General features: G+C 40.3%; 5 protein-coding genes across 6 annotated transcripts; 3 read left to right on the top strand and 2 right to left on the bottom strand.

Annotated features, from left to right (window-relative positions):
• Positions 1-790: 790 nt before the first annotated feature.
• Positions 791-5597, bottom strand: LOC112197307 (ABC transporter G family member 7). The gene is made up of 12 exons (XM_024337926.2): positions 5244-5597; positions 4978-5168; positions 4725-4875; positions 4441-4573; positions 3979-4180; positions 3594-3870; positions 3061-3192; positions 2691-2911; positions 1908-2120; positions 1708-1792; positions 1221-1527; positions 791-1149 (listed from the first exon to the last, which is right to left on the bottom strand). The coding sequence occupies exons 1-12, from the start codon at positions 5520-5522 to the stop codon at positions 1139-1141; spliced, it is 2202 nt and encodes a 733-aa protein (XP_024193694.1). The 5' UTR covers positions 5523-5597; the 3' UTR covers positions 791-1138.
• Positions 5598-6634: 1037 nt separating this feature from the next.
• LOC112198263 (ELL-associated factor 1) lies at positions 6635-9429 on the top strand. Its single transcript, XM_024339351.2, has 4 exons — positions 6635-6951; positions 7032-7369; positions 7824-7866; positions 8747-9429. The coding sequence occupies exons 1-4, from the start codon at positions 6642-6644 to the stop codon at positions 9184-9186; spliced, it is 1131 nt and encodes a 376-aa protein (XP_024195119.1). The 5' UTR covers positions 6635-6641; the 3' UTR covers positions 9187-9429.
• An 898-nt stretch (positions 9430-10327) lies between these two features.
• On the top strand, positions 10328-14330 carry LOC112197742 (beta-glucuronosyltransferase GlcAT14A). Its single transcript, XM_024338557.2, has 4 exons — positions 10328-11175; positions 13028-13103; positions 13192-13307; positions 13400-14330. Exons 1-4 carry the CDS (start codon positions 10692-10694, stop codon positions 13912-13914), a joined length of 1191 nt encoding a protein of 396 aa, XP_024194325.1. The 5' UTR covers positions 10328-10691; the 3' UTR covers positions 13915-14330.
• Positions 14331-14692: 362 nt separating this feature from the next.
• On the top strand, positions 14693-16481 carry LOC112197741 (pentatricopeptide repeat-containing protein At1g71060, mitochondrial). Of its 2 annotated transcripts, XM_040517780.1 has the most exons (2): positions 14693-14867; positions 14904-16481. In XM_040517780.1, the coding sequence occupies exons 1-2, from the start codon at positions 14742-14744 to the stop codon at positions 16347-16349; spliced, it is 1572 nt and encodes a 523-aa protein (XP_040373714.1). In that variant the 5' UTR covers positions 14693-14741; the 3' UTR covers positions 16350-16481. The 2 variants fall into 2 exon arrangements, with proteins under 2 accessions (XP_040373714.1, XP_024194322.1); XM_024338554.2 differs by having other exon boundaries at positions 14693-16481.
• Positions 16482-20488: 4007 nt separating this feature from the next.
• Positions 20489-21499, bottom strand: LOC112199737 (putative fasciclin-like arabinogalactan protein 20). The gene has a single exon (XM_024340713.1). The coding sequence runs from the start codon at positions 21497-21499 to the stop codon at positions 20489-20491; it is 1011 nt and encodes a 336-aa protein (XP_024196481.1).
• Positions 21500-25920: the final 4421 nt, after the last annotated feature.

The following is a 25920-nucleotide window of genomic DNA, read 5'->3' on the forward strand; positions in this document are numbered from 1 at the left end:
AGGTTGTCATCGCTTTAGACATTACAAGTTCTACAAATCTCTCAGTTGTGATGATACCAAACTAGTGACGTATTTTGTTTTAACAAAGGTAACGTGCATGGAACACATATATAGGCATTGGCAACACAACATCAGGGTTGGTACGTGCAACAAGGTAGACCGCGTAGGAATGACACGTGGCATTTGGCGCGTATGTTTTTGCCCTTTTAGTTTGGTTCCCAGAAGGTTTATAAAGCACATTTGAATTAAGCAGGAAAGAGGGAGTGACGTGTTGGAAACCCAACTTCATGAAGAAGTTTCGGTTTGAGCAAGTCCAGATAGGGACGGTGAGATAAATCATATTATAAGCAGAGCTTGTTTTCCGGTGAAAGGAAAGAAACAAACCGTTGTCCGTGTACGTGTACGGCCTACCCATCAAACACTATTTTATCATAGACAGCAAGCTCAGATTTTGATTGCTAATGCATATATGCATAAATTGCGTGTAAGCAATCATTTGATTATTCACCGGTTTAAAGCTGTGATCCAGTTGGTATCTCTATGGTGTTCAACAAATAGAGTTTTTGAATCTCCATGATCGATATCGATATGATCATTTCAGCCTCGTTGTGTATTAGAGATTATGTAGCTTCTTGATCATTTCAAACTTGGGAGTTAGATTTAAGCCGTTGATCCACTGTTATGTTATAAATAACCCCGTTAGTGACTCCTATTTGTATTGTTCATACACTCGTAACATTTTTTGTCCTGATTAAATGAATTCACTTCATTAGATATAAAAAGAGAAAAAGAAAAAGAAGAAAAGATTCTTTGCTTACTCAGGAAGCTGAAGCCCAGTTCACATTACGTCACAGCCCTCTCTTTCTTCGGTGGCGAATCCATTGTCAAGCAACTACAAGCATACATGAACATTCATTGAACCGTAGAAGCTACAGAATCCGATCTAATTATTTAAAATACCAATACAACTTCATCTTCATCCATGGCAAAGGGTCGAGAGGCTCATTCGGGTAGCATAAGCTCCGTAAAATTACGTTCTATGTGAAAATTTTGAGTTGATATGGATCTAGAATGATCGTTTCATGTAGCATACAAATGGCTCATTAGAGGCCCTGCTTTATTGCAAAGATTATCTCCTTTACTTAGCACCTGTATGAAATAAACCAATAAATAGTGGCACTTCTGATAAGAACTACACTAATGCCCAAGTAATTACAAACCTTCTAGGATAAACGGTGGGTCTTGGTCAATCGGAGGTGATTCAAGTGGCTGGTCTAGTTCAACTTGTTTGGGTGTTACAGGTTCATCTGACTGGTCTTGTTCTTCAACTTGTTCGGTATTTATTGGCCCAAGCTGCAGTGCTGCTGGTTGGGTTTGTTCAAGAGGTGCAGCCTCCAGCTGCTGGTATTTCGGTTTGTTTTTCTCCATCAGTAGGTAAGTGGTGCAATACCAAAACAACAGTATTCTACTTTGAGCTACCACGGTTTCCCTAATATGACTTCCTCCAAAGGAGATGCGTTCAAGTGCCTGCAAAATAAGCAAGAGATGAATGTAACAGACATAGAAACTCAGGACTCACAAGACACAGCTATCCATACGCGACTGGATAATGGGCCAGTCACAAAGATTATGCCCATGTTTCATGAGATTGTAATATATCTTTTTAATCAAGAGATTTGAACATGTAAGCATGAGTTCTCCCCGTACCTGTTCTCCATCTTGAATATCAAAAGAATGTTGATGCTCAAACTGAAGACCGCGAAACTCGTTGGTGCAGAGCCCTTGAAAAGCCCTGAAAGTATGAAAGGCAATATACAATCATGATATGGAAAAGAAAACATGTAACGTTTACTTCTTGATTGGAATGAACTTTTACTTCTTGATTGGCAAGTAACCTCTGAACTTACCATCTGATTAGAGATGCATGAGGAATCCAACGAAAGATAATTGGTGTATTCTTTGCATTCACATAATAACCTCCAAATACAAGAAAAACTGTCATAAGTGATGGTCCCACTGCCATAGCTGCTTCAGTGGTTGGAACCATAGCACCAACTGTGAGACCCATAGCAGATGCCGCAAAAGATTCTAGGGTCACAATACCACAAAACTTCCCAAATCTTAAAAGGCAAAAAATATTGCAAAGTCAGTTCCTCTATCCTTGAAATCTCAAACAGCCCAAAGTAAATTTCAAAATGAGAACATTTCCAAAGAGAAATAACCAAGCAGCTATGCAACAGTAAATAACATATACATATTAGACATTATGCTCTTCCTGCTTCCAACATACAGTTCCTCACCAAGAGGAAAAACTAGTTTTTTTTTTTTTTTTTTTTACTCTCTGATCTGTTTCCATGGATTTTACAAACAAAAGCCACTCAGCTTACTGACAATGCCTAAGATATGATAAGTAGATTGTACAAATAACAGTTTTCATGTGACTATTCAGGGAATGTATCTCTTTCAGTGGGATTGTTGCAGCTCTATTATTCAGGATCATGCCACATACTATCATTTAATACACACATATGTACATTTTGTGTTTTAAGTATAACTCTGCATGAAGATTACCTGATTTATAAATACATTTCATACCGCCATAGAGTAATGTATATTCACCCGATTCAGATATATTCCAATCACACTAATCCAATTCTCATTTAAACAGTTGTAACAATGACTTCACAAACCTGGATAAAGTAGGATGAAGACGAGCCATGGGGTACAAAACAGAACCAAACATTAATGGAAATGCTGCTCCAATGGGAATCTCAGCCAACAACTTAGAAAGGAGATAGGGTCCTAATGTATAAGACCCTTTTGCATGCTCTCTATTTACTATTGCACGCTCCTTTGGAAACACACCGACAGTCTTTGTCAGAGCCGCCATTGCTGTGTTTATTGCAGCAACCTGACAGAGAATATCCATAAATACAACTGAGAGATTTGAAACTATATAAGAGACACTGATATTCAATGACTTTTTTTCAGGTTGAATCAGACCTAAGTACTCCAAAGTCATGGAATAATTCAATTCAATAGGTTTATAGATTTTCACACCTGAAGCAATCCCATTCTGTCTTGTATTGATGTCTGCGACCTACCCATTCTCCAAAAAACTGACCCAAATATAAGAGCTGATGCAACTGACATTCTTGCCCGAACTTTATTTGTGGGTCCATCACGAGAAGCCTAGTCAGTTGTTCAAAGGCCATTAGATAAAATGAGGAACTTGTATTATATTTATGAAACTACAACCTAATTCATTATGAAAAGCTACCATACCAAAATTCATATCCACTTCACCTTTGAGTGATAAATCGTTACTTAAAAGTGTGGATGCTACTGTTCATAATGAGTTATACTGCTCTTAACCTTTGTCAGAAATGGTGAAATAAAGTGGCTGAAAATAATCAAAGAATGAAAGTGAACTAATACAAAGTCATTGTTGAATGTCATGTGACTCATGTCTTGCACAATTGTTTGAGATTACCAAATCTGTCTTTCTCACATATGTACATCAGCATAAGATATTAGTAATGTTGAATTCTATTTCGATGAAAGTAACTATGAAGCATGATAGTAAAAATTACCTGCATCCACGCACGCCTTAGGAGCAACCAGAATTGCCTCCACCAACCTCCCTTCTTCTGAACTCTACTCTTCCTGCTCAACCTGGTGCTGTTCTTGGAGATTTCCCTTAATGTAATCGGAGTTGCATACAGAACTGGTGATGATTGTTGTGAAAATGATTCAACAAGAGCATCTATTCTTTTCTGAGAAGAGTAGACACTTTCAGCAGAGCTGTAGTCAACAGATATAAGATCAGCTAGAAACTCAGCGGGGTTCTCATGATCTGGGCAATGGTACCTGTTGAAAAATCAATGATTAGTCAATACTTTCATAACTTTACAGCCCCAGGTTGAATCATGCTTGGTGGGCAACAGATAGTGCTGGGCATAAGATAAAACCACCAACCCGAATTTAGAAAAGTATGTCAGTGGTTCATCATGTGCAGGACCAGCATACACAAGTGCACCTTCAGTTAGCAACACGATGTCATCAAATTTAGCATAAACAGAACCCCTAGGCTGATGTATGGAGCAAATAACGGTATGTCCATCTTGTACAAGCTGTCGAAGGGTTTCCATAACTTTCTCTGCCTGAAAGGCATCAAGTCCTACAAACACCACAAGCATATTGTAACAAAAGGTCATTTTTCTGCTCCTGTAAGAAAGAGACAGGCTACCTCTAGTGTTGAGAACAAATAAGATATGACATACAAACCACAGCATTATCATATCATATACCATATGCTTATTGAAAACATGGAACTAAATAAACGCATGCATTGTAAGATGAGAAGTAAAAGATGATATGTACATTCTGACAATTGCAAACAGAAGACTGAGTTTGTTTAAGGCAAGAATGCAAGATTACCAGTAGTCGGTTCATCAGCAAATATAACAGAGGGGCTTGCAATCAGCTCACAAGCCACAGACAAACGTTTCTTTTCACCCCCACTAATTCCTCGGACTTTTGCATCCCCAACATTGGTATCAGCACAGCTAACCTTTTGCAATAAAGAAAGCAAACCAACCATTCCAAAATCAAAATCTGAACTAACTAACCTCACTGTCACTAACAAAACTATCAATCACCAAAACCACTCACTACATCTATCGAAAAAATGAACTTCACTAATGTTTGTTAGTCAATCTTACCAATCCCATTTTGAACAACAGACTGTTCACATAATCCAATCTTGCTTCCGGGGAAGATAACTCCGGAAGTTGCAGCTCGGCGGCAAGAGACAACGTCTCTCGCACCGTCAGCTGCGAGAAAAACAGATCCTCCTGTCTCACATAAGCAATCCTTAACCCCACGAAAAAAAGAAAAATGAGCACCACCACAGAATAATCACAGTTACCAAATGCCTCGAAAACTTAACCTCTTAAACATAAACCAAAAGCTTACTTATAGGCTTTGTTTGGGCCAGGATTTCCATTGAACTCTAATAGTCCCGATAAGCTCAACTTTTGAGAAGCACTTAGCTGACCGGCGAGTACATTTAGCAGCGTCGTCTTTCCCGACCCGGACGGCCCCATTATCGCCAATAGCCTACCCGGTTTCGCTTCTCCGCTGACGTCATTCAGCAGAAACCTGACCTGAGCATTCGAAATTTCATGGAATTTACATTTAGTTCTTCATTTTGAAATTTTTGAAATTTCAAAACTACTTACTGATATGGAAGATTTGTCGGAGAGAGAGCAGGTGATGTTGCGCCACCGGATTGTAACCGGAACGACTTTTCCGGCGACCGGAGTTTCGCCTTTTTCGTTGATCACGTCGTCGTCGTCGTCTTCCTCGGCGAATTCTGAGTCCGGCAAGAGGGCTGGGCCAGGGCCGGAGAAGAGGCGGAGCAGGAGAGCGGCGGCGACTGCGGCCAGAGCCTGGCCCAAGGGGTTGCCTCCAAAGCCCAAAACCATCTGGCCCACTTTTTTCCCGCCAAATTGAGCCATATTTAGAGAATCAGTTGGCTTCTTTGTTTTGCCAGAGCAAGAGCTGGAGCTCGAGGGAGGAGCTTTGCTGCTTAATAGAGTAAAAGATGATATTCCGAGTGTTGAAAACGATGCCGTATCAAGGAAATCGTAATTTCCTTTCGCATGAACGACGCGTGTCCCTTTGAGGATAAGAGTGGTTACTGCAGTACTTGGTCGCTCGGCCCGAACCATCAGAGTCGGACCAAAACTAAAACAAGCCCTTACATAAAAGCCCACTGACATAATAAGAAGTGGCAATTTTAGGCCTGCTAATTTGATAGGGGTTTGGTTTTACCATAAACGAGCGAAACTTCTTGTATACACAACCGTGAAAGTTCGCATACAACAAATATGCAATCTCAGTCTTTTATATACAGGTTCAGTTATTTATCAGAATCTGCTTACACACCGTGGCACCCAAGACCTTTTGATAAACGAGTTGTTCTAATGGTATTATCGCCATCTATTGACATAACTGACCGATATTATGGTGATATTTAAGTTCAAATATCTTCTCATCGAAAATAAAGCAAAACAAATATGGTTTTAATTTTAATTAACTAAGTATGACATACTGATCGTGACTTATAAATTTGTGATACATACATCTAATGTGATATTTAAGTTTATCATTACGTATTAATGTATTAAATCTTATTAATGTTTAGTAACAATCGATTTGACATGGTTCAACTTCTTCAAAAGTTACCTTACTGAGCAGTAAAAGTAGTTGTTAAAAGAATGATGATGATAGTTAAATTTCACAATAACTCATAAAAATGGATAAAAAGTAATTTCTACAAAGTAAAAAAGTTACAGCCAATTGTTGTCTAAGCATGTGTAAAGTGTAATCCACACTTGGATTGAATACTGAATAGTGCATATAGGAATCTCTATGCGTGAAACTACGGTGAAAGAACAGGCGAAAGCGCCTGGAATTATTCTCGTTTAGGTTAAGTAGGGGACCAATTACCCAAAACGAGTAAAACGATTTGGAATAGTAACTTACTCAAAAAAAAAAAAAAACACCATTCCGACCCGGCCCAAGTGAACCGGGTCGGCCCGAACGTATATATATGTGCACTGAGTAAGCTGGCCATGGTTTGTCTGTCTTTTGAGACCATATGTGTCCTCTCCCGTCTCCTCCTTCTCCAAAATCCATCCTCACCGGCGCTCACTCCGGTCGTGCCATGTCAGCTAGCCGCGGTGGACCCCACTTCCTCACTCCTTCTCTTCTCCTCACGCGCCTCACCTGAACACCACTCTCCTTCTTCTCCGACAAACCGAACCATGGCCAGCAACGCCAAGGAAGAGCCCAAAACCGCTCCTCATCCCGATCGCTGGTACAACCTAACCCTAGGCCCCTCCTTCAAAGACGACTCCTCCAGCAAGTTCTGCACCCTACGATGTAAGCCCCTTTCGATCACAACCGTCGATTCTCGCCGCCGCCGTCTCTGGCTAATCTGATCGGATTTTTTTTTTTTGCAGATGAATTTAAGCCGGCGTCGATTGACAAGACGAAGCCGGGGTCGCTGAAGAAGACGAAGGACAATAGGGTTACGGTGGAGTTTCAGAACAACCAATTGGGGAAGCCTAATGTGTTGTTTAAAGGGAATAGTGAGGATTATAAAGACAACGACGCCGTTTTGTTTTTCGACGGCCAGACGTTTCGGCTTGAGAGGCTTCACAGGGCGGTGAAGCAGCTCCGGCATGACCGCCAGCCTGGGGAATCCGCCGGGATTCCTCTGGAGCCGCAGCTGTCTCCGCCGCCCGGCAAGGTGGCCAAGACGATGCATCCTTCTAGAAATTCATTCCCTGCCGTGCCGGTGAGTTTGAGTTTTGATTTTATCTGCTAAGTTTTTTTTATCTGATTCGACTATTGAAAATTATTGAACAACAATAGCAAAGGTTAGGAAGATATAAACTTTGATGAACAGTCTAGTCTGCTATAGGCTCAGGCTAAGAAATTTAAGAAAGTAACTGATCGGTATTACAAATTCATATTTGGAAGAAGAAAAAGAAATTGATGCAGTATGCCAGAACTGTTTAGGCTAAGATTTCAATTACCTCTGAATTCTTAATGTTTTTGTTGAAATGTGTGAATTGGAAAAGGTCGCAGTGTTATGCAAAGATTCGTGACGCGTTAATGGTCATTATTTGTTGATACATTAGTTGGTAGATGGTTCTTTACGGTAGTAATAAACTGAAATAACGAATCTTTGATTCTTTCTCCCTTTTCATGTGATTTCTAAGCTTATATTTGTCACGGGGTTAATGCAGGTTGAGGTGGAACGAATTGATATTGGTGTGCCAGAGAATTCAGGTTTGTTATGTTCTTTTTTCTTTTTCCTTATTGAGAATGAAGTTACAAGATAATATGCCAGTGTATTCTTGCTGCATAAATTAGCAGAACTGTCGTCTTCTTTTCTAAGAGGATCAGGGTCAAACTTTATAGTTCATGAGTCTATTAAGTTTTGGCTGCAGGGTGGAGTTGTAGACTTTGTTCGTTTTTCAGTTGCATTTCATGAACTCATCATACAATTCTGTCAAAAGTTTCTTCACACAAGATGTGTTTGTATCTCTTAGTCTGACATGTTTTTATGGAAAGTTTCTTGTTACCATATCCATTGTATGTGCACATTCTTGTCAGAATTTCAGCGATACCTTTCTTGCCAAATGCTTTATCCATAAATGATCTGTTGTTTCCATCCCATACGCGGTGTTTTATAGGTCCTGTTTAAATATCCCATTTGCAACGGATTCTTGGTGTACAGTATTTAGCTACATGCTTGACATAACCAAACTAAAATCATTCCAATTTTGCCAATGCTTGTATTTTGTATGTACAGTGCGGGAATTACCAATTTCCGTTGCAACTCCCATCCCAATTATTCAGAACATGCTAGGGTTGTTAATGAGAAGGATATCTAATAAAAGCAAGCAATGCAGTGGCTCGGTTGCTCATCTCTTGAATTTCTTTATTCTTTGCCATGCGTTTACATTGGCTATCTTGACCTTCTTCTATCAATTTTGAAGCCGGTGAAAACTGTTAAGGAGAATATTTTCTTATTACAGATTGTCCTTTTTATACCTCTCCACTATACAGGGTCTCGTCCAACTTTGAATGAGGCATTTGCTATTATTTATCCGTTTTGCTTTCCATATCGGCGCCATATTCTAATTCTATGTCTATAATGTAACAGGTGCGAAATCTGTGAGTAAAGGTGTGGCTGATTACTCATTTGATCAACCAAATGTCTCTGCTGCTTCGCCAGACCATAAGGATGATGAAGTTGAGGAACATCAAGATATAGATATTGATGACCTTTTTGGTAGTGGATCACCTGAAGATGGGAATGCCGCTGCTGAAAATAAATCTAATGCTGAATTCGATATCAATATGCCTCATCAGAACGAGATTGATGATGAGATTGCTGATGTAGATGTTAGTGGTGATGAAGTTGATAAGGGCCCAAATGCTGCAGAAGCCCTTCGAGCCCAGGTGAATGCGGAGGAGAGTCATGAGCAGACTTCTTCTTCTAGTAGTAGCAGTGGAAGTGGGAGTAGCAGTGGAAGTGGTAGCACCAGCAGCAGCAGTGACAGTGAAGCCAGCGATGATGATTCTGCAGTCAACTCAATCTGATACACTGGCGCAGCCGCAGCTGTACTCTGTCACAAGGCTGTCCAAGAGTCCCAAATAGCACAGGGGAGTTGCCCCTAAACCCTAAAAAGCAAAAGAAAACATATACGTCCTGTTATTTGTGAGATGGTGATATGTGCCGGTATATGTTGTAACTCTTAATTTATAAAGCTTCCATGTATGAATTGAAACATTATTTGAGAAAATTTTCCATAAATGAATAATAACTTTTTTGATGCATCAAAAGATATGAGCGTGATGCAGATCATGATGTCGGCAACGAAAACTTCAGATTTGTTTGCCAAAGAAAACTTCAGACTCGATCTTTCTTCTTCAAGATTGAAAACTTGAATATCATATGTTATGGTCAATGACTCGTGACATTCACAATTCGCTGTAAACTCTGTTGCGTATAATTTCCATGTTCCTGAACTATAAATTTATTACTAAAAATAGACTTTTCTTGCCATGTTGAGGATTTTTCTAAACAGCCATCTTTATTTTTCTATCTGGTTCGGAAATTTTGAAACACCACATGATCTGAATTCTGAAGTAGGATAGAATTTCCGTAAGAAACAGTTTTCATCGATTTGGTCGAAACACCTACCAGTCTTTTTCTGGCATCTTTTGTAGCTAGATAAACTCACCTGTCCTTAGCTACCAACAGAAAAAACACCATGGGATCACATCACCACCCCATGTCACTGTTAATACATTTCCTCTACTGATGGCTTCATATATCTTTATTAAAACTTTGGAGGTTGTCTATGATACTAGAGTACAATCTAATGGTTTTTAGCTTTGATGTTTTAAATATTTGTAGAGTATAAAATTTCCGTGAAACTTACTGATTTGAATTTTCCGATACTTCAAAGTATTGAAACTTCTACGATAGTCTAGAGTGGAGACTCAACAATATGGTTGAATAATTAGACCCAAAAAACAAAAATACGGAGGAATAATGCGTTTCACTAACATAGGCGCCGCCGCGCGTAATCCAATTGCCCCGGAACGCGCCAAATTCCCAGGAAGAAACGAGGGTATAGTATCGTGTAATCACGCGCACCTCACGAGCGTGGAGGTTGTCTGTGAAACTTTAAAACGGCACACGAAAATTGAAAAAACCGAGCTTAATTTACACTTTTTGTCATTATGATAGAGATCAAATTCCAGAACTCCATCTTCTTCTTCTTCTTCTTCTTCCTCTCATCAAATCCAACTTCCAAAACCCTAACCCTAGCATTGTTCCTGCACTGTCAGCACCATTAAAAACTCATTTGATTTCTTAATAGAAACCACAAAAATCTTACAATTCAATCAAAGACGGTTACTTTACACACACCCATATCTTCTCAGTATTCGTCTCTGTTGATCAAGGACCAAGATCCTCACTGACCCATCACCAATAAACCCTAGCCCTACCAAACCCGCATCCGCAATTCCATTGATTTGACCCAATACCCATATATGCCCCAATTCCAAGAACCAAAAGAAGAAGCAACTCAATTATGGGAGCAGAGAAGAAATGGCTTCTCACACTCTTCTCCGCCACATTGCTCTCTCTCCTCCTCCTCCTCTTCTCCTCCATCTCCGCCTTCACCTCCCCCAAACCGTTCCCCTCCATCGTCCAGCACGGCGCCCACTGCCCGCCGGCCTTCGCCTACTACATCTACGGCGGCCGCGGCGATCGGGCCCGGATCTTCCGGCTTCTGCTCGCCGTCTACCACCCGAGGAACCGGTACCTGCTGCATCTGACGGCGGAGGAGTCGGAGGACGAGCGGCGGCGGCTGGCGTCGGCGGTGAAGGCGGTGCCGGCGGTCAGGGCGTTTGGGAATGTGGATGTGGTGGGGAAGCCTGATCGGATCACGTACATGGGTTCGTCGAATTTGGCGACGACGTTGAGGGCGGCGGCGATTTTGTTGAAGGTGGATAGTGGGTGGGACTGGTTCATCACTTTGAGTGCTGTGGACTACCCACTTGTGACTCAGGACGGTACGCCGCTTCTGCTGCTTCTTTAATCTCTATATATATATATATATATATATATATATATATATATATTTGATTGTTTCCGAAAATGTATAGTATGAAAGAGATTGCATTTGGATTTGTTTGAGCTTGTGAAAAGTGTTTATCTAGGGAAGCATATATGTGTGGGTTTGGTTATTGTTTATAGTAAGATAGTAAATAATGTATTTTGGTTAGTGCCATTCATATAAAGAGGAGCGGTGCTATGGCATAGGAGAGTTGTGTACTGTAAAGAGGAGGTCCTGGCTCAAATCTACCTCCCCCAGATACTATGTTTTTGTGTACAATGGTAACATGGTGTGTCTGATACGAGGTTTGTATGGGAAGTTAGATTGGCCTAGGGTGCTGTTGCTTCGACTTGGTGACTCCAATTCTAGTGAAGTAATGGTGTCGTGTCAATTCCTTATACTGAGGTTCTCTGCTTGTTGTTGAGGAAGTGAAAATTGGATAGAATTGCTTCCTTGAAATATGATTATGATTTCGAGTTGGCTTTTGAATCGCGTTGATTTTAGATTTGGGTGGTTTTGTGTTGAATCTTCCCTTGTTGCAAGGGGCACACCGGGATCCATTTGATGACACACAACTCCCTTTGGTCAATTGGATTATGAGAGGCATGGAGCTTTGATATAAACTTCTGACTTTATTGGCCTGGAATTCCCAGTTTTGTCCATATAAAGGAACAAAAGAATGTAAGAAATTTCCATATTAGGACCGAAAGTTTGATGATTGGTTTCTGATTAATTCAGTGGCTAGTCCAAGTTTTTAGCACTTCAGTGTCTGATGTTTGTTGGTTTTTTTTTTTTTTTTTTCAATTTATTTGACTTCTCTTGTTATATTGTTTTGGTGTCTTTGTATGTGTATCTACTGTCATAAGTACACACATAAAAGCACATATAGATGGAGGGAGGGAGTTTACTTTGTAATGTTCTTCTCTGTCATATATTCAAAAGCAGCTTTTCTATACTATCTGACTTTCAACTAGTCTTTTTTTCCCAGAAAATGCTAAATACAATTCTTTTAGTAGTAACCAGGTTTTCGTTTGTGAGTTTCCTCTGAATGAGTAAAAACTGCACATCAATTCTGTGTTCATAAAGATATATTCTTCATGGTACTTGGTGCTTTACTAAGAAAGGTCAGACTTGAAGTCTTCTATTACATGTCACTCCCAATTTAGGAGAAAAGAAGATTCAGAAAGTGCACATAATCTAGACATAGCATGGTAGGGGTAGGAAAAGAGGAGGGGACATACAAAGTAGCTGTCTATGAAATAGATGAAAAAGAACTGGAATGGTCTGAGGTGTTTTCTTGAGTTATATACCATGTGCAAGTAGTAGTTGTCAGGAAGACTAGGTGGCTAAATCTTTCTTATTAGGAGTTGTTACATTTCTGAAATTTGACTACCAGTATATAAGAATGTACGGTAGCGTTTGCATGATCCTAAGCAATTGTGACCGCTCTGGCAATTCTTTGAAGCCTATATGTCACTTCCGCATATGATGAACTCTTGTTAGGAATAACTTCTACCTCAAGGCTTATGTGAGGATCTGAATCCCCAATTTATAGTTTATGTAGTCGAGGACTTTGATAACCAGCATTTCTCTATTGCTGTTACCGCTGTCACATTGTTCATATCCTTCAAGGTTGGGTGAAATACTCTAGAATGCCTCATTTTTATCAATACTCGTTTCTTTGTGTAAGTTTTGATATGTACTATAATTGCTTTGTAATGCTTGTCTTGATAAATTATTGCAACCTATTGTTTTCCTTAATAAGTTCTGCCAACTTATTTGCTTCTGCTTCTGTTTTGTTCTTTCAGACCTGTCTCATGTCTTCTCTTCTGTACGACGGGATCTCAATTTCATTGACCACACCAGTGAACTTGGATGGAAAGAGTAGGCAAACCTTTTCACTAATTTTAGCTTTATTTTCTGGCACATATTTCTATTTGAACCTGAAGCTGTATATATTATTCTTGTGTAGGTTGCATAGGATCCAGCCAATTATAGTTGATCCAAGTATCTACCTAGCCAGGAGGAGCCAAATTTTTCATGCTACAGAGAAGCGGAAAACACCTGATGCTTTTAAAATATTCACAGGCATAGTCCAACACACTTTATATGCAAGATTTCACATGAATATTTCTTTCCACATTAATGCTAATTAGAAGCTTTTCTGTCTTGATTTGCAGGTTCCCCATGGTTTGTCCTGAGCAGATCTTTTCTGGAATTTTGCATTCTTGGTTGGGATAATCTTCCCCGGACGTTGCTCATGTACTTTACGAATGTGATTCTATCGGAGGAAGGATATTTCCACTCTGTTATATGCAATTCACCAGAGTTTAAGAACACTACCGTGAACAGTGATTTAAGATACATGATTTGGGACACTCCCCCGAAAATGGAACCCCACTTCCTCAATACATCAGTTTATGATCAAATGGTTCAAAGTGGAGCTGCTTTTGGCCGACAATTCCAGAAGGACGACCCTGTGCTGGACATGGTTGATGTAAAGATCCTCAAGCGCGGGCGAAATCTAGCTGCCCCAGGTGCATGGTGCTCCGGCTGGAAGAGCTGGTGGATGGATCCTTGCTCTCAATGGGGGGATGCCAATATCTTGAAGCCTGGACCCCAAGCAAAGAAATTTGAAGAATCCATTACTAACCTTCTTGATGACTGGAGCTCACAATCAAATCAGTGTAAATGAAGAATCTTGAACCGAAAAGTAGATCTTCACAGACTTTTCGTGCGGTTTCCTTTGATTCTAAACTTGATGGTTAACTTGGAAGACTGCCAACAGCTGAGATGCATTCATTCTTTTGGCCACTGAGCTCACTTTCTTCTTCTTCTTTTTTTGAGGTCCCTCCAGTCACAGCTTGACTATTGTTTATAACAGGGGCATAGTAGCATAGTGAATTCAGTTGGGGTGTTGGGATATACTTGCTATTATATCATTGCCGCTATTATTGATGGTAGAGCACTAGAGCCACTCACAGCCTTTCCATGTAATAAGAGGGTTCTCTCCCCTCTTTTGTAGTGCCTCTCTACTTCGGATTCTATTAGGAACTGTTTGAATATTGGAGCAGAAAATTTCATTCTTTCAATTCTATTGTGTTTCATCTCTTTTGTTAGTGCCAGGATACTTTTTTTTGTTATCCGCCTAGTTTAGTTGGTCAAGCGGCTTAGCATGAAACTCCATATCTAGCATGCAAGTCTTAATTTCCACTAGTTTGTGGCCATCATGTTTGCGGTTCGTGTGCCTGTGGCGAGGAATTAGTCTGGTTTTACTGGTATATTTTTGTGGATCTTGGTTTGAATACTGACAGAATAAGTGTGTTACTAACTTGCTAAAGTAATTTAAATAACTGACTATCTCACTCCTGAGTCCTGATAAAAAATAAAAAAATCTTTGTTTTTGTGACTTTTTCCTTAAACCTTTAAAAACCTATAAATGACCGGAAAGTCAATATCCCGCCAAACAGAGACCTGGGCCTCTAAAGGTTCAAACTTCAACAAAATCTCGTCGCCTCTCAGATGGGTCTCTCTAGATTTTTCAAGCTTTTACCAAAACCATCCAAAAATCCCTTCTTTCTTTTCCCAAATCCTCAAACTGGTTCTCCCAGATCAGTGAGATCACTCACAAACCTTACTAGTAATCCAAACCCCTATGTTGAACACCCATCTGGGCTCTTACGCAATCCCAATCCTGGTATTTACAGAGCAATCCATGGCACTCTATACAAAACCCAAGTGCTTGATGAGGCCAATACCCACGATATCACCCAAGAGGCTGAGAAAATCAGCAAAATTCTATCCACGGCCAACTCCAATCCTCGCATTGAGAGCTTGCTCGACGGCGCTTCAGTCAAGGTGTCACCAACGCTTGTCGTTGAGGTCTTGAAGAAGCTCAACAACGCCGGCGCTCTGGCGCTCTCGTTTTTCCGGTGGGCCGAAAAGCAAAAGGGGTTTAAGCATTGCACAGAGAGCTACAATGCTCTGATTGAAGCTCTGGGTAAGATCAAACAGTTCAAGATAATATGGGAATTGGTAAATGACATGAACAACAAAGGCCTGCTCAGCAAAGAGACTTTCGCTTTGATTTCGAGGCGGTATGCGAGGGCGAGGAAGGTTTCAGAGGGCATTAAAGCTTTTGAGAAGATGGAGAAGTTTGGGATCAAGTTAGAAGGGTCGGATTTCAATAGACTGATTGATACTCTGAGCAAGTCGAGGCAGGTTGAGAAAGCACAGGAGGTGTTCGATGAAATGAAGCACAGAAGGTTCAAACCTGATATTAAGTCGTACACTATTTTGCTGGAAGGATGGGGTCAGCAACAGAATTTTTTGAGGTTGGATGAGGTTTATCGAGAAATGAAGGCTGAAGGGTTCGATCCAGATGTTGTGACTTATGGTATTTTGATCAATGCACATTGTAAGGGCAAGAAGTATAACGAAGCGATTGGATTGTTTCGAGAGATGGAAGCGAAGAATGTGAGGCCTTCTCCTCATATCTTCTGTATGCTGATTAATGGATTAGGCTCAGAAAAGAGATTGGCTGAAGCTCTTGAGTTTTTTGAAGGGTCCAAAGCCAGTGGTTTAGAACCGGAGGCGCCTACTTATAATGCTGTTGTTGGAGCTTACTGCTGGTCAATGCGGATCCCTGACGCGTTCGGGGTGGTGGATGAGATGAGAAAATGTGGGATTGGTCCTAATTCTCGAACCTACGATATAATCTTGCATCACTTGGTTAAGCATCGAAGAACTGAACAAGCTTACTCGGTATTCCAGAAAATCAGTAGCGAACCAACAGTAACTGTAAGTACATACGAAATCCTAGTGAGGATGTTTTGCAATGAGAAGCGAGTGGATATGGCATTACGGGTTTGGGATGAGATGAAGACTAAAGGCGTCCTGCCAGGAATGCACATGTTCTCCACATTGATCAACAGCTTGTGCCATGAGAACAAGTTAGATGATGCATGCAGGTACTTTCAGGAGATGCTAGACATGGGTATTAGGCCTCCGACACAGTTGTTTAGTAACCTAAAGCAAGCGCTTCTTGATGATGGGAGAAAGGATGCTGTCGTAAGTTTCGGTTTGAAGATTGAAAAACTGAGAAAAACCCCATTAGTTGGGTTGCGCTAAAGAGCGATCTCAGAACAACTAATCTACAATGATGGCTCCTAAGTGCTAAGATTGAGGGGTCTGGCTAGAACTATCATCCTTCTACTTCATGTAATGCTCAACTTCTAATATAGAAATGTGGAATTGGTTTTATGGTATTTACAAACAATGAAGAATCCTGAACATTACCCATTAGTCTATCTCAGAGGCATCAAAGTGTGCATATAACCACTATGAATTCGAAAACAGTATCAAGCTATTCTACTAGTTCCAAACACATCATCAACTATGAACAAACTTTACAAAATTCTCATACATGAACTGGAATCAAGTTTACAAGGCAGTTTAATGCACCATATTTTTAATCCAGGCCTAAATCATACTGCAATGATAAGGAGCTAGCATTTGTTCTTCATGGAGCCTAAAAACACAAAAAGAAAAGGTACCAAGATTATGAAGGCCTGTAAACAAAGAAGCGCCTGTGTGAAATGGCTCCTTCATCCTCGGAAGACATGTTAGCAAATAGCTCAGAATCGCCGGTATCTAATTCCTCCGAATCGCTGCTATCGAATTCCGGTGAAGAAGGCACCTCTATTACTGGCTCCGAAGGCTCTGTTCCGGCACTCTCATCCTCACTGGAGCTGTGACCATCTGCCTCAGAGACAGGTGAAGGAGCCACCACATCCACCACTTGCTCCGGTGGGCTCTCTGGGAACTCAAGAACCTCACTGATTCCGTGAACCACAAGCCAGCCGTTGTGATACATCTCCGGCATTATCACCGGGACCCCATTGAGCACCAAAACGCCGTCGTATCGAGTGATGTTGATCATAAACCCTTGCAGATTAGTCCTCAACACAGTGCCGTCGTCGAGACTCACCAAATCGTTCCAAGAAAGCTTGCAGGGGACCACGTGGCGGCGGAAGATCGACGAGTACCCGCTCAGATCTCCGATTCGGGGCACCATGGCTTGGTCAACGGGAGCGAAGACGGTCAACATGGTCTGGTACTTGAGAAACCCATGGAATTGCATTTCAAGAAACGAAGCCATAACAGAGCAGCCTTTCAATTTCAGCACCTTGCTTGCTTCACTGAACGGGTAATGCGCCGCCGTTTCCACCGCCATAGCTTCGTTAGGGTTTCGCGGCGTCAAGCAGCAGAGATTCTTGGGGCTGTAGCTCCGAATCGGACCCGAGATCCGGAAATACGGGTCGAAGAATTTGTTGGTTCCGAAGATGATCAACGACCCGTCGTCGAAAATTGGGGACGCCGTGACGGTGACGTTGTTGAGCGAGACGAGGCGGTCGGACGGCAGAGTGGTGACGGTGAGAGAGTGGCCGTCGAGCAGAGTGGCGATCTTGGCGCCGAACGGGAGGGACTTGAGTGATCGGAGAGGGAAAGCGATGGGGAGGAGGTGGTAGCGGAGGAGATTGAGAGTGGGGTGGCCGGAGTTGGAGAAGGCGGCGTCGGCCGGAGCGAAGACGGTGAGCGACGGTGACTGGGAGGTGATGGAGTGAAAGGCGAGGTCGAGGGCGAGGGACATGGATTTGTAGCCGGAATCGGAGAGGATCTCGGCGGCGTTGGTGATGGTTTGGGCGGAGGAGAAGGAGAGGAGAGAGGTGAGGAGGAGAGAGAAGAAGAAGAAGAGTGAGGTTGAAGAAGAAGAAGCCATTTTTCTTTGATTTCTTGGAGAGAGTCTGAGATTTTGAGTCTTAGCAAGGCTTGGAAGATTGCAGAGAATTTCTAAAGGGAGGGTTTTCAGTTATTTTGGCGGGAAACCTGCCACGTGGATGTCTGGGAATTTCATAGTCGGTTACGAACTTTTTTTTGGTTGTTTAGCTGGTTAGTTATACTCTTTTAATTCTTAAACATGCGATTTGGGTGAGTCGTGGGTCATTATTTTGGGCCGAGTTTGTTAGCCTGCCATTAGTGAATTAAGCTGGGCTCATAACCCAGCCCAAACTTACGGATCACACCACAAATTTCATTTTCGATTTCTTTCACTAGCAAATACATAGGCAAAGCTGAAACCCCCATTTCTGATTTTCGATTTCTTTCTCATAGCGCATAAGATCCTGAGATGGCTGCTAGTGTTGTTTACATTTGTCATTGACTCATTGGTTATATAGAATTGTATACCTTTCAAAATCGACAAGGGTAATGAAAAAAAGTGGTCAAAATTGACCTTTGGTTGCAATGATTGACGATATATGCATATGGGAAAAAACCTTAGCTGCCTAACGCCTTGGTCTTCATTTTGACCTTATCAACGTGGTCAACCGAACATACGTTTATACCCTCATATTTATTAATTAGATTTGTCAAATGAGAACTAATTAAGACTAGATGCTGTGTTGAAAATTTTTACATGGGTAAATGAAGCTCGGCCATACCAAGTTATGACGGAGCTGTTATCTATGGTTTAGTGAAAATGATATTTTTGTAATTGGTTTAAATAACAGTTGTCCGCCTTGACTAAGGTTTAAAAAATGATGAATGAGGTCAATTTTATCACACTTTGCATATTACTACGTGGTAAAATCCTCCATTATTCACTTTTGGTTTCTCATATTGCAAAAAATTTCAAGGTGCATTCTAGTGTTGTTTAACTTGTTCAATTGTAGAAATGTTTGCAAGAAGAATTACATGATTTCGTCATCATTTTAGTCTTGATTCACGTTGTTTATCATAGTGACCTAAATACCAATCAAATTAAAACGGTCATAACTCATAACCACTCCGTCACAACTCCATTCGGAGAGCCATTCACGTTCACACTCTTGATGTCGAGCTTGGTCAACCCATGTAAGAAAATGGGGTTGGGGCAGAATACCACATAATGATTTGGCCGCCTTGACAAGTGCCAAAATGACAATGAAGGGAGCTAACTTCATCATACGTGCATATTACCACACATGGTAAATATATGGGTAATGTCGAATCTATCGTTTTTCATTTTCTATGTTTCATATTGTAGGAATTCCGTATATGTGATTATTAGTGTGGTCTAACTAGTTCATTGGGTAACTGCCAAGGTGGAAGAAAAGTAAATTGAACACTCCAACTGTTGGACGAGATGACTGCGAGGCATTACGCATATGCAGCACCCAAATTGGAATGTGCAGGGTATGAAGACGATTAATCCAGGTGGGATTGATCCAAAACCATGCCAGCTCTTAACGTGGTAACATCAATTTGGGTGGGCAGGTCAAGAGGGTGAATAACCATGACCTGTGTGCCATGATGAATGTGGCCGACTTTCCTGGCAATGGCACCGTAAATGCTGCTACTACTTACTTTTGCTACTGGTTGAGGTGGCAATTCAAATGCTAGTCTAGCAGCATTGCAACAGGCACTTCAATCTCAGCAAGCTCAAGCAGCAGGCAACAATATCGATCAGGCTCAAGAAACTCAATAAGGTCGGCGCTTGAGAAAAAGTTAGATAACGCTTGCAGGTACTTTTCAAGCGATGCTAGACGTGGGTAACCTAAAGCAAGTCCTTCTTGATGTTGGGAGAAAGGATGCTGTCATAAGTTTCGATTTGTAGATTGCCAAACTGAGAAAATACCCCATTAGTTTGGCGCAATAAATAGAGCTAATTACTGTTTAACGATGACTGCTAAGTGCTAAGATTGCAGGAGGCTTTGAGCAGTCTGGCGATGGTGATCATCTTTTTACTTTGTTCCTGTAATGCTCAACTTCTGATAAAGAAATGTGGCTTTAGTACCCTAGATGGTTTTATACGGTGCATGTTACTTGTTTTATGACATCTACAGAGTATGAAGAACCCTCAACAATACCCATTAGCACTTCAGAAGAAATTCGCATGGAGTCTACCTCCGAGGCAACGAAGTTTGCATATAAACCACTATGAATTTGAAAACAGTATCAACCTATTCTACTGATTGTGCACAAATACGGCTTCATTTCTTGAGACGAAAACGAAAACGAAAACACAAAGTGCAAGATCAACATTCCAAACACCTTATCAACAATATATGAACAAAAGTTTACAAAATCCTCATACATGAACTGGAATCAAGCTTACAAGGGCACCATATTTTTACACCAATTAAGCCTAAAACATTCACAATGTTATGGCGCTAGCACTTGTTTTTCACAGTTAAAGATGGCTACAATTCACATCTTCACAAAAAAAATCAGGGCCTAAAAACATAGAAAAACAGAAAAGGTACCAAGATTGTGAAGGCCTGCAAACAAAGAACCTCACCGGAACTGCGATGAAGTGTCGGAGAGGGAGGTGAAGAAGCCACCGGATCGACCGTATCCACCACTGGCTCCGTTTGACTCTGAATTGGGCTCTGAGTTAGGCTCACTGGAAGTTCAAGAACCTCACTGATTCCGTGAACCACAAGCCAGCCGTTGTGATACAGCTCCGGCATAATCACCGGGACCCCATTGAGCACAAAAACGGTGTCGTATCGACTCACGTTGATCATAAACCCTTGCAAATTAGTCCTCAACAGAGTCCCATCCTCAAGACTCTTCAAATCGCTCCAAGAAAGCCGGCAGGGGACCACGTGGCGGCGCAAGATCGACGAGTACTCGCTCAGATTTCCGATCCGCTTCACCATGACTTGGTCAACAGGAGCCAAGACGGTCAACATGGTCTGGTACTTGAGAAACCCATGGAATTGCATTTCAAGAAACGAAGCCATGACAGAGCAGCCTTTCGATCTCAGCACCTTGCTTGCTTCACTGAACGCGTAATACGCCTCAGTTTCCACCGCCATCGCTCTGTTAGGGTTTCGCGGCGCCAAGCAGCCGAGATTCTTGGGGCTGTAGCTCCCAATCGGACCCGAGATCCGGAAATACCGGTTGAAGAATCCGCTGGTTCCGAAAACGATCAACGACCCGTCGTCGAAAATTGGGGCCGCCGTGACGGTGACGTTGTTGAGCGAGACGAGGCGGTCTGCCGGAAGAGTGGTGACGGTGAGAGAGTGGCCGTCGAGCAGAGTGCCGATCTTGGCGCCGAACGGGAGGGACTTGAGTGATCGGAGAGGGAAAGCGATGGGGAGGAGGTGGTAGCGGAGGAGGTTGAGAGTGGGGTGGCCGGAGTTGGCGAAGGCGGCGTCGGCCGGAGCGAAGACGGTGAGCGACGGCGACTGGGAGGTGATGGAGTGAGAGGCGAGGTCGAGGGCGAGGGACATGGATTTGTAGCCGGAATTGGAGAGAATCTCGGCGGCGTTGGTGATGGTTTGGGCGGAGGAGAAGGAGAGGAGAGAGAGGATGAGGAGGAGAGAGAAGAAGAGGAAGGGTGAAGTTGAAGAAGAAGAAGAAGCCATTTTTCTTTGATTTCTTGGGAGAGAGTCTGAGATTCTGAGGCTTAGTAAGGCTTGGAAAATAGCAGAGTGAATTTCTGAGGGGAGGGTTTTCGGTTATTTTGGCGGGAAGAATTGACACGTGGATGTCTTGGCATTGGTGAACGTAGAGTCGGTTATGGACTTCTGTTTGTTTGGTAAACATGTGGTTTGGGTGAGTCATGGGTGTTTATTTTGGGCCGAGTTTGAAGTTAGACGGCCATTCTTGAATTAAGCTGGGCTCATAACTCACAAGTCTTAGCAGCCCAACTTGTGCTTAGAAGCCCACTGGATCGGGGGACAGATTTCTTTCCCTCTGGTGGTGGCTTTTGGTCATAGCGAAAATAATCAAAATATGTTCAAAGCCTTCATAGCCCAAGAGGGGGTTGTAAACCACTTAACCTCTATTACCAACTGTTGTCCCCTTTTCAAAGGTAAGTTCTTCAGTTTTACTCACATCTTCAGTTCTTCACTACTGGAAACGCCACTTACTGTTTTACTATGAGTGTTGTAGAGAAGAAAATTAGACGTCTTTTGGTATTGTTATGGGTCCGTGATTTACATGAAACCTATTACTTACAGAGTTTTGGCTCTTCGTCTTCTGATGTATGAATAGAGTTTACTTCTCTAACGTCCAACGTGACTACTAAGATTAAGCCCTCGAGAATTTGTTATATTAAAATAGTAAAATGAGAGATTCTCATTTCACCAACTAATGAAGCTAGCTAGGGATCTACAATCATCCTATGTACAATAATTGAAGGAGAAAACTTTGTCTTCATCAATTAATAAATTACTGGAATCGACTTCTTCGGAGTATGTAGCAAATCACATTTTCAAGGGAGATGCATAATTGAATATAGTGATGTATTTGATTCTGTATACCCGGCTGCTGCGCGCCAAGCAATTACGTTATTGCTGGCCACAATCAATTACGTTATTGCTGGCCAGGAATCGTGCTTTATTTACATTTTCTGATCAGTATCAAAGACCATTAGATGTTTTGATTGTCGCACAAGCAACAAATCCAGTACATACTATTTGATGTTACTTTCATTTTTAATCGACTATGAAACTTGAAGTGTGCGTTAATATTGTCGTGTAGCAATGGTATATTACATATAGTAATGCATGCACATATGGACTTAATTACGATGCATGGAATCTCCTGGTTTAATTAGATTAAATTAGGTTACTTACACAGTACTCTAGCTTAATGAGCTAGAAGAGTAGGTGGTTTGGTATATATATAATTATCCAACTCAAAGCGAATTGTGATGATCCAATCGTATCAGATGAAAACGAGAGCTTGCTCAAGGTAAGTTGCTTGTGTTGATTAAAAACTATTATCCAGGACCAAGTTTTAAACACATTGCTTACTCACAACAATGACATTTAACAAAATAGTCAACTAATTTACTGGCTTTAGCCATTAGCTATCTAGCTGGCCTCATTGCTTCAATCATCTCTTCCAATTTGCATTTCACATTGTTTTCGTGGAAAAATTCCAAGATCTGGGATTACTTCACTAGTTTGACACACTTTGCATTTGAACAAGTTAATTTAAAGGTGTCACATATCTTCTTCGTCATTTTCAAAACTTAATAAAACTCACGTATCGATCTCATGGTTAATATACATACGCCTAATTATATGCATAAAGCATCCAAATTAAGCATACCACCAATTTCAATTACGTGGTCATTGAAGAATCCAAGAATTAATTAATATTTGGATGATTAATATCAGAACTTAAATTGTATGTATAATGTTGATTTTTAAGACCTGGATTGTTCAGAGGAGTTGTATATCTAGCCAGCTCATTAGTTATCGTTTTTGTCATCATGATGATGAAGATAAGATGGATTAATTGTTAGAGAGGATAATCAATTTTCTTAAGTATGTTCAAACGCGTAAACAATCTGTAAAGTTCGCAAGAGCAGCTAAGTTATGGTGGCTTCTCGCTATAGTTTATACTTCCTTTCTTCATGTGGTAAAAATCACGATTGCATGCATGTGAAGAAACCAGCAATCCCTCTCGGTCCCAGCTAGCTTCTACATCTATTTATTTATTTATTTTATTTTTTTTCTGAAGAGAAGCTTCTACATCTATTGATGTATAGTAGTTATACTACTTTCGTTTGAGTAACTCAACGATATGAAAATGATCAAGTTTCCATTTGAAAATATAATTCAGGATCAAAATAGTATTCATATGTTCTCAATTAAATAATTGTATGCTAAATTCCTCATGTTCATATATTCTATATATATGTGTATAGATGTGTGTATGTATCATGATTTACGTATAATAAAATTATGGTAAGGGACAATTTGAATAAAAGTGGTTTTAAAATAGTTTGATATGTAGGTAAAGCATGATTTTAGGACATATTCCAAGTGAGGCACTACAAAATATCAAAAAAATTTATATTTTTTTAATGATTTTCTCTATTTTCCAATTTTAAAAAATCATAAAACAACAGTGGGTCTAGATTTTTGAGTTCCTTCAATTTTATAATTGCTAAAGAAGATTTTAATGAGAAAAAAGGAACATGTGATTTTGAATAAAAAATAGAGAAATTTAAATCAAGGTCCAATTTCGTAGTTTAATAGTGGATGTAGTCCGGTCACTTTTTTTTTTGTTATTTGCGGTCCATTGACTATTTATTCTGTCCAATTTGCCCCTTCAAGTCAAGAAAAAAAAAACAAATTTAAATTACCTGATTTTGTGAAACTTTCATTATTATTATATTTAATTTTTCAAATATTGAAATTTAAATTATTAATTATACATAATCATTCCAAAAATTATGAATAAATATAAAATGAACATAACTAAAAATATAAAACTTAAAACATCAAGTCAACCTAACCACGAGGTATAATTAAAGAACTTAAAATCAATTTAACCAAAAAGTATGCAAGCATGAGTGTTTTACCTAATAAATCTCGCAAAAAGAAATATGGTATTCTAGTATAAACCTAACCAAAAGGTATTCTAATACACAGTTTTTGGTAAAAAAGATAGTCTTGGACAATTTTTTTTATAAAAAAATGTGGACAATATATACTCTATGTATTGAAATAAAAAAAAAAGCTGAAAAGCTGAAACTAGCTAGGTGGAGTAGGTTCATTATGAAAGCATATTGACGCACTATGAATTATTAGAAAATGACATACATGAATTTGTACATATATATAGAGCGAGGCGGTAGTAGCAGAGCTAGCTCTCACGTACACCATGAAAATATGATCTAGTCCCTCCGAGAGATGGACTTGATATCGTTCAATCAGTTTGGCATAGCATACAGGCATATATCTTCCGGTAGAGTACTTGCAGTCTAGGGTTGTAGCGATGTTTCACCTAAACTCTTCAATAATTGGACCCATGACATAAGTTCTATCGTTTTCCCATCCATCTCAGTAACCATACAAACCTTAGATTTTTGCATGACATAAATTAATTAGATCAACCTCCAATGCTCCGTCTCAATCAGATTGACTTAAATTTGGTGTTCGGTGTGTTCCCTTTTCAAATTTATAGCTATTCACATTGCAATTCATCCGTCATTAAAGCTCTACACACATTATTTGATGTAATTCAATGATATTTATACCAAAAAATGATTATTGACCTCAAATCAGATCTAAAATTTGAGACCTTAGTCTCCCCCCGTCATTATGTACTTTGCCACATCAAATTATTGAAGAAAATTAATAATTTGCAATTTGAAGTACTGGATTGAAGTTCGACATCATTATAGGTACACATAAGCTTAACCCTCAAACAAAAACAAAATGAGAAGAGAACCAAGATTAAGAAGACATAGTTCTTACTCCGCCAAATGGACTTTAGAAAGTGTCGAATAGATTTGTGTTTTCAGTTGATGGGGGAAATGAAATTGTACCTTTTATTTTCGGTAATTAGGAAATATCGAAATCATAATATTTGTAAATTAAGTGATTAATGGAACATTATGGATTGGAAAAGAAAAGTGGCCGAGAATGAGGAGCACCAACTACATTCTATCATATTCAAGCTAGCAAATGATGAAAGACAGGTATAAGATGGACTCCAGATCATTCAATTTTTTATGCACTCCATCGAAAACTCTATATATTAGTTAGTCAGAACCATCTCCATCCCCACAGCTCATGATCATCAGGAAAGAAAAAGAAAAATCACTGCAGGAAAGTGTGTGTGTGTGTGTGAAGTAAAAATGATGCTACAAAATTATAAAGTACTAACAATTTGCATGATATTAATT

The sequence above is a fragment of the Rosa chinensis genome, chromosome 4 (genome assembly GCF_002994745.2).
Source record: "Rosa chinensis cultivar Old Blush chromosome 4, RchiOBHm-V2, whole genome shotgun sequence".
Classification (NCBI taxonomy): domain Eukaryota; kingdom Viridiplantae; phylum Streptophyta; class Magnoliopsida; order Rosales; family Rosaceae; genus Rosa; species Rosa chinensis.

Bases quoted from the DNA above. Each gene is read 5' to 3' on its own strand.
- LOC112197307 (XM_024337926.2), bottom strand. From the start codon at position 5,522: ATGGCTCAATTTGGCGGGAAAAAAGTGGGCCAGATGGTTTTGGGCTTT. The intron at 4,876-4,977 runs GTAAGCTTTTGG...CGTGGGGTTAAG, and splicing joins GGCCCAAACAAAGCCTATAA to GATTGCTTATGTGAGACAGG. The intron at 4,181-4,440 runs GTAATCTTGCAT...TGGTGTTTGTAG, and splicing joins TGCTGATGAACCGACTACTG to GACTTGATGCCTTTCAGGCA.
- LOC112198263 (XM_024339351.2), top strand. From the start codon at position 6,642: ATGGTTTGTCTGTCTTTTGAGACCATATGTGTCCTCTCCCGTCTCCTC. The intron at 7,370-7,823 runs GTGAGTTTGAGT...GGGTTAATGCAG, and splicing joins ATTCATTCCCTGCCGTGCCG to GTTGAGGTGGAACGAATTGA. The intron at 7,867-8,746 runs GTTTGTTATGTT...ATAATGTAACAG, and splicing joins TGGTGTGCCAGAGAATTCAG to GTGCGAAATCTGTGAGTAAA.
- LOC112197742 (XM_024338557.2), top strand. From the start codon at position 10,692: ATGGGAGCAGAGAAGAAATGGCTTCTCACACTCTTCTCCGCCACATTG. The intron at 11,176-13,027 runs GTACGCCGCTTC...TTGTTCTTTCAG, and splicing joins CCCACTTGTGACTCAGGACG to ACCTGTCTCATGTCTTCTCT. The intron at 13,104-13,191 runs GTAGGCAAACCT...ATTCTTGTGTAG, and splicing joins AGTGAACTTGGATGGAAAGA to GTTGCATAGGATCCAGCCAA.
- LOC112197741 (XM_024338554.2), top strand. From the start codon at position 14,742: ATGGGTCTCTCTAGATTTTTCAAGCTTTTACCAAAACCATCCAAAAAT.
- LOC112199737 (XM_024340713.1), bottom strand. From the start codon at position 21,499: ATGTCCCTCGCCCTCGACCTCGCCTCTCACTCCATCACCTCCCAGTCG.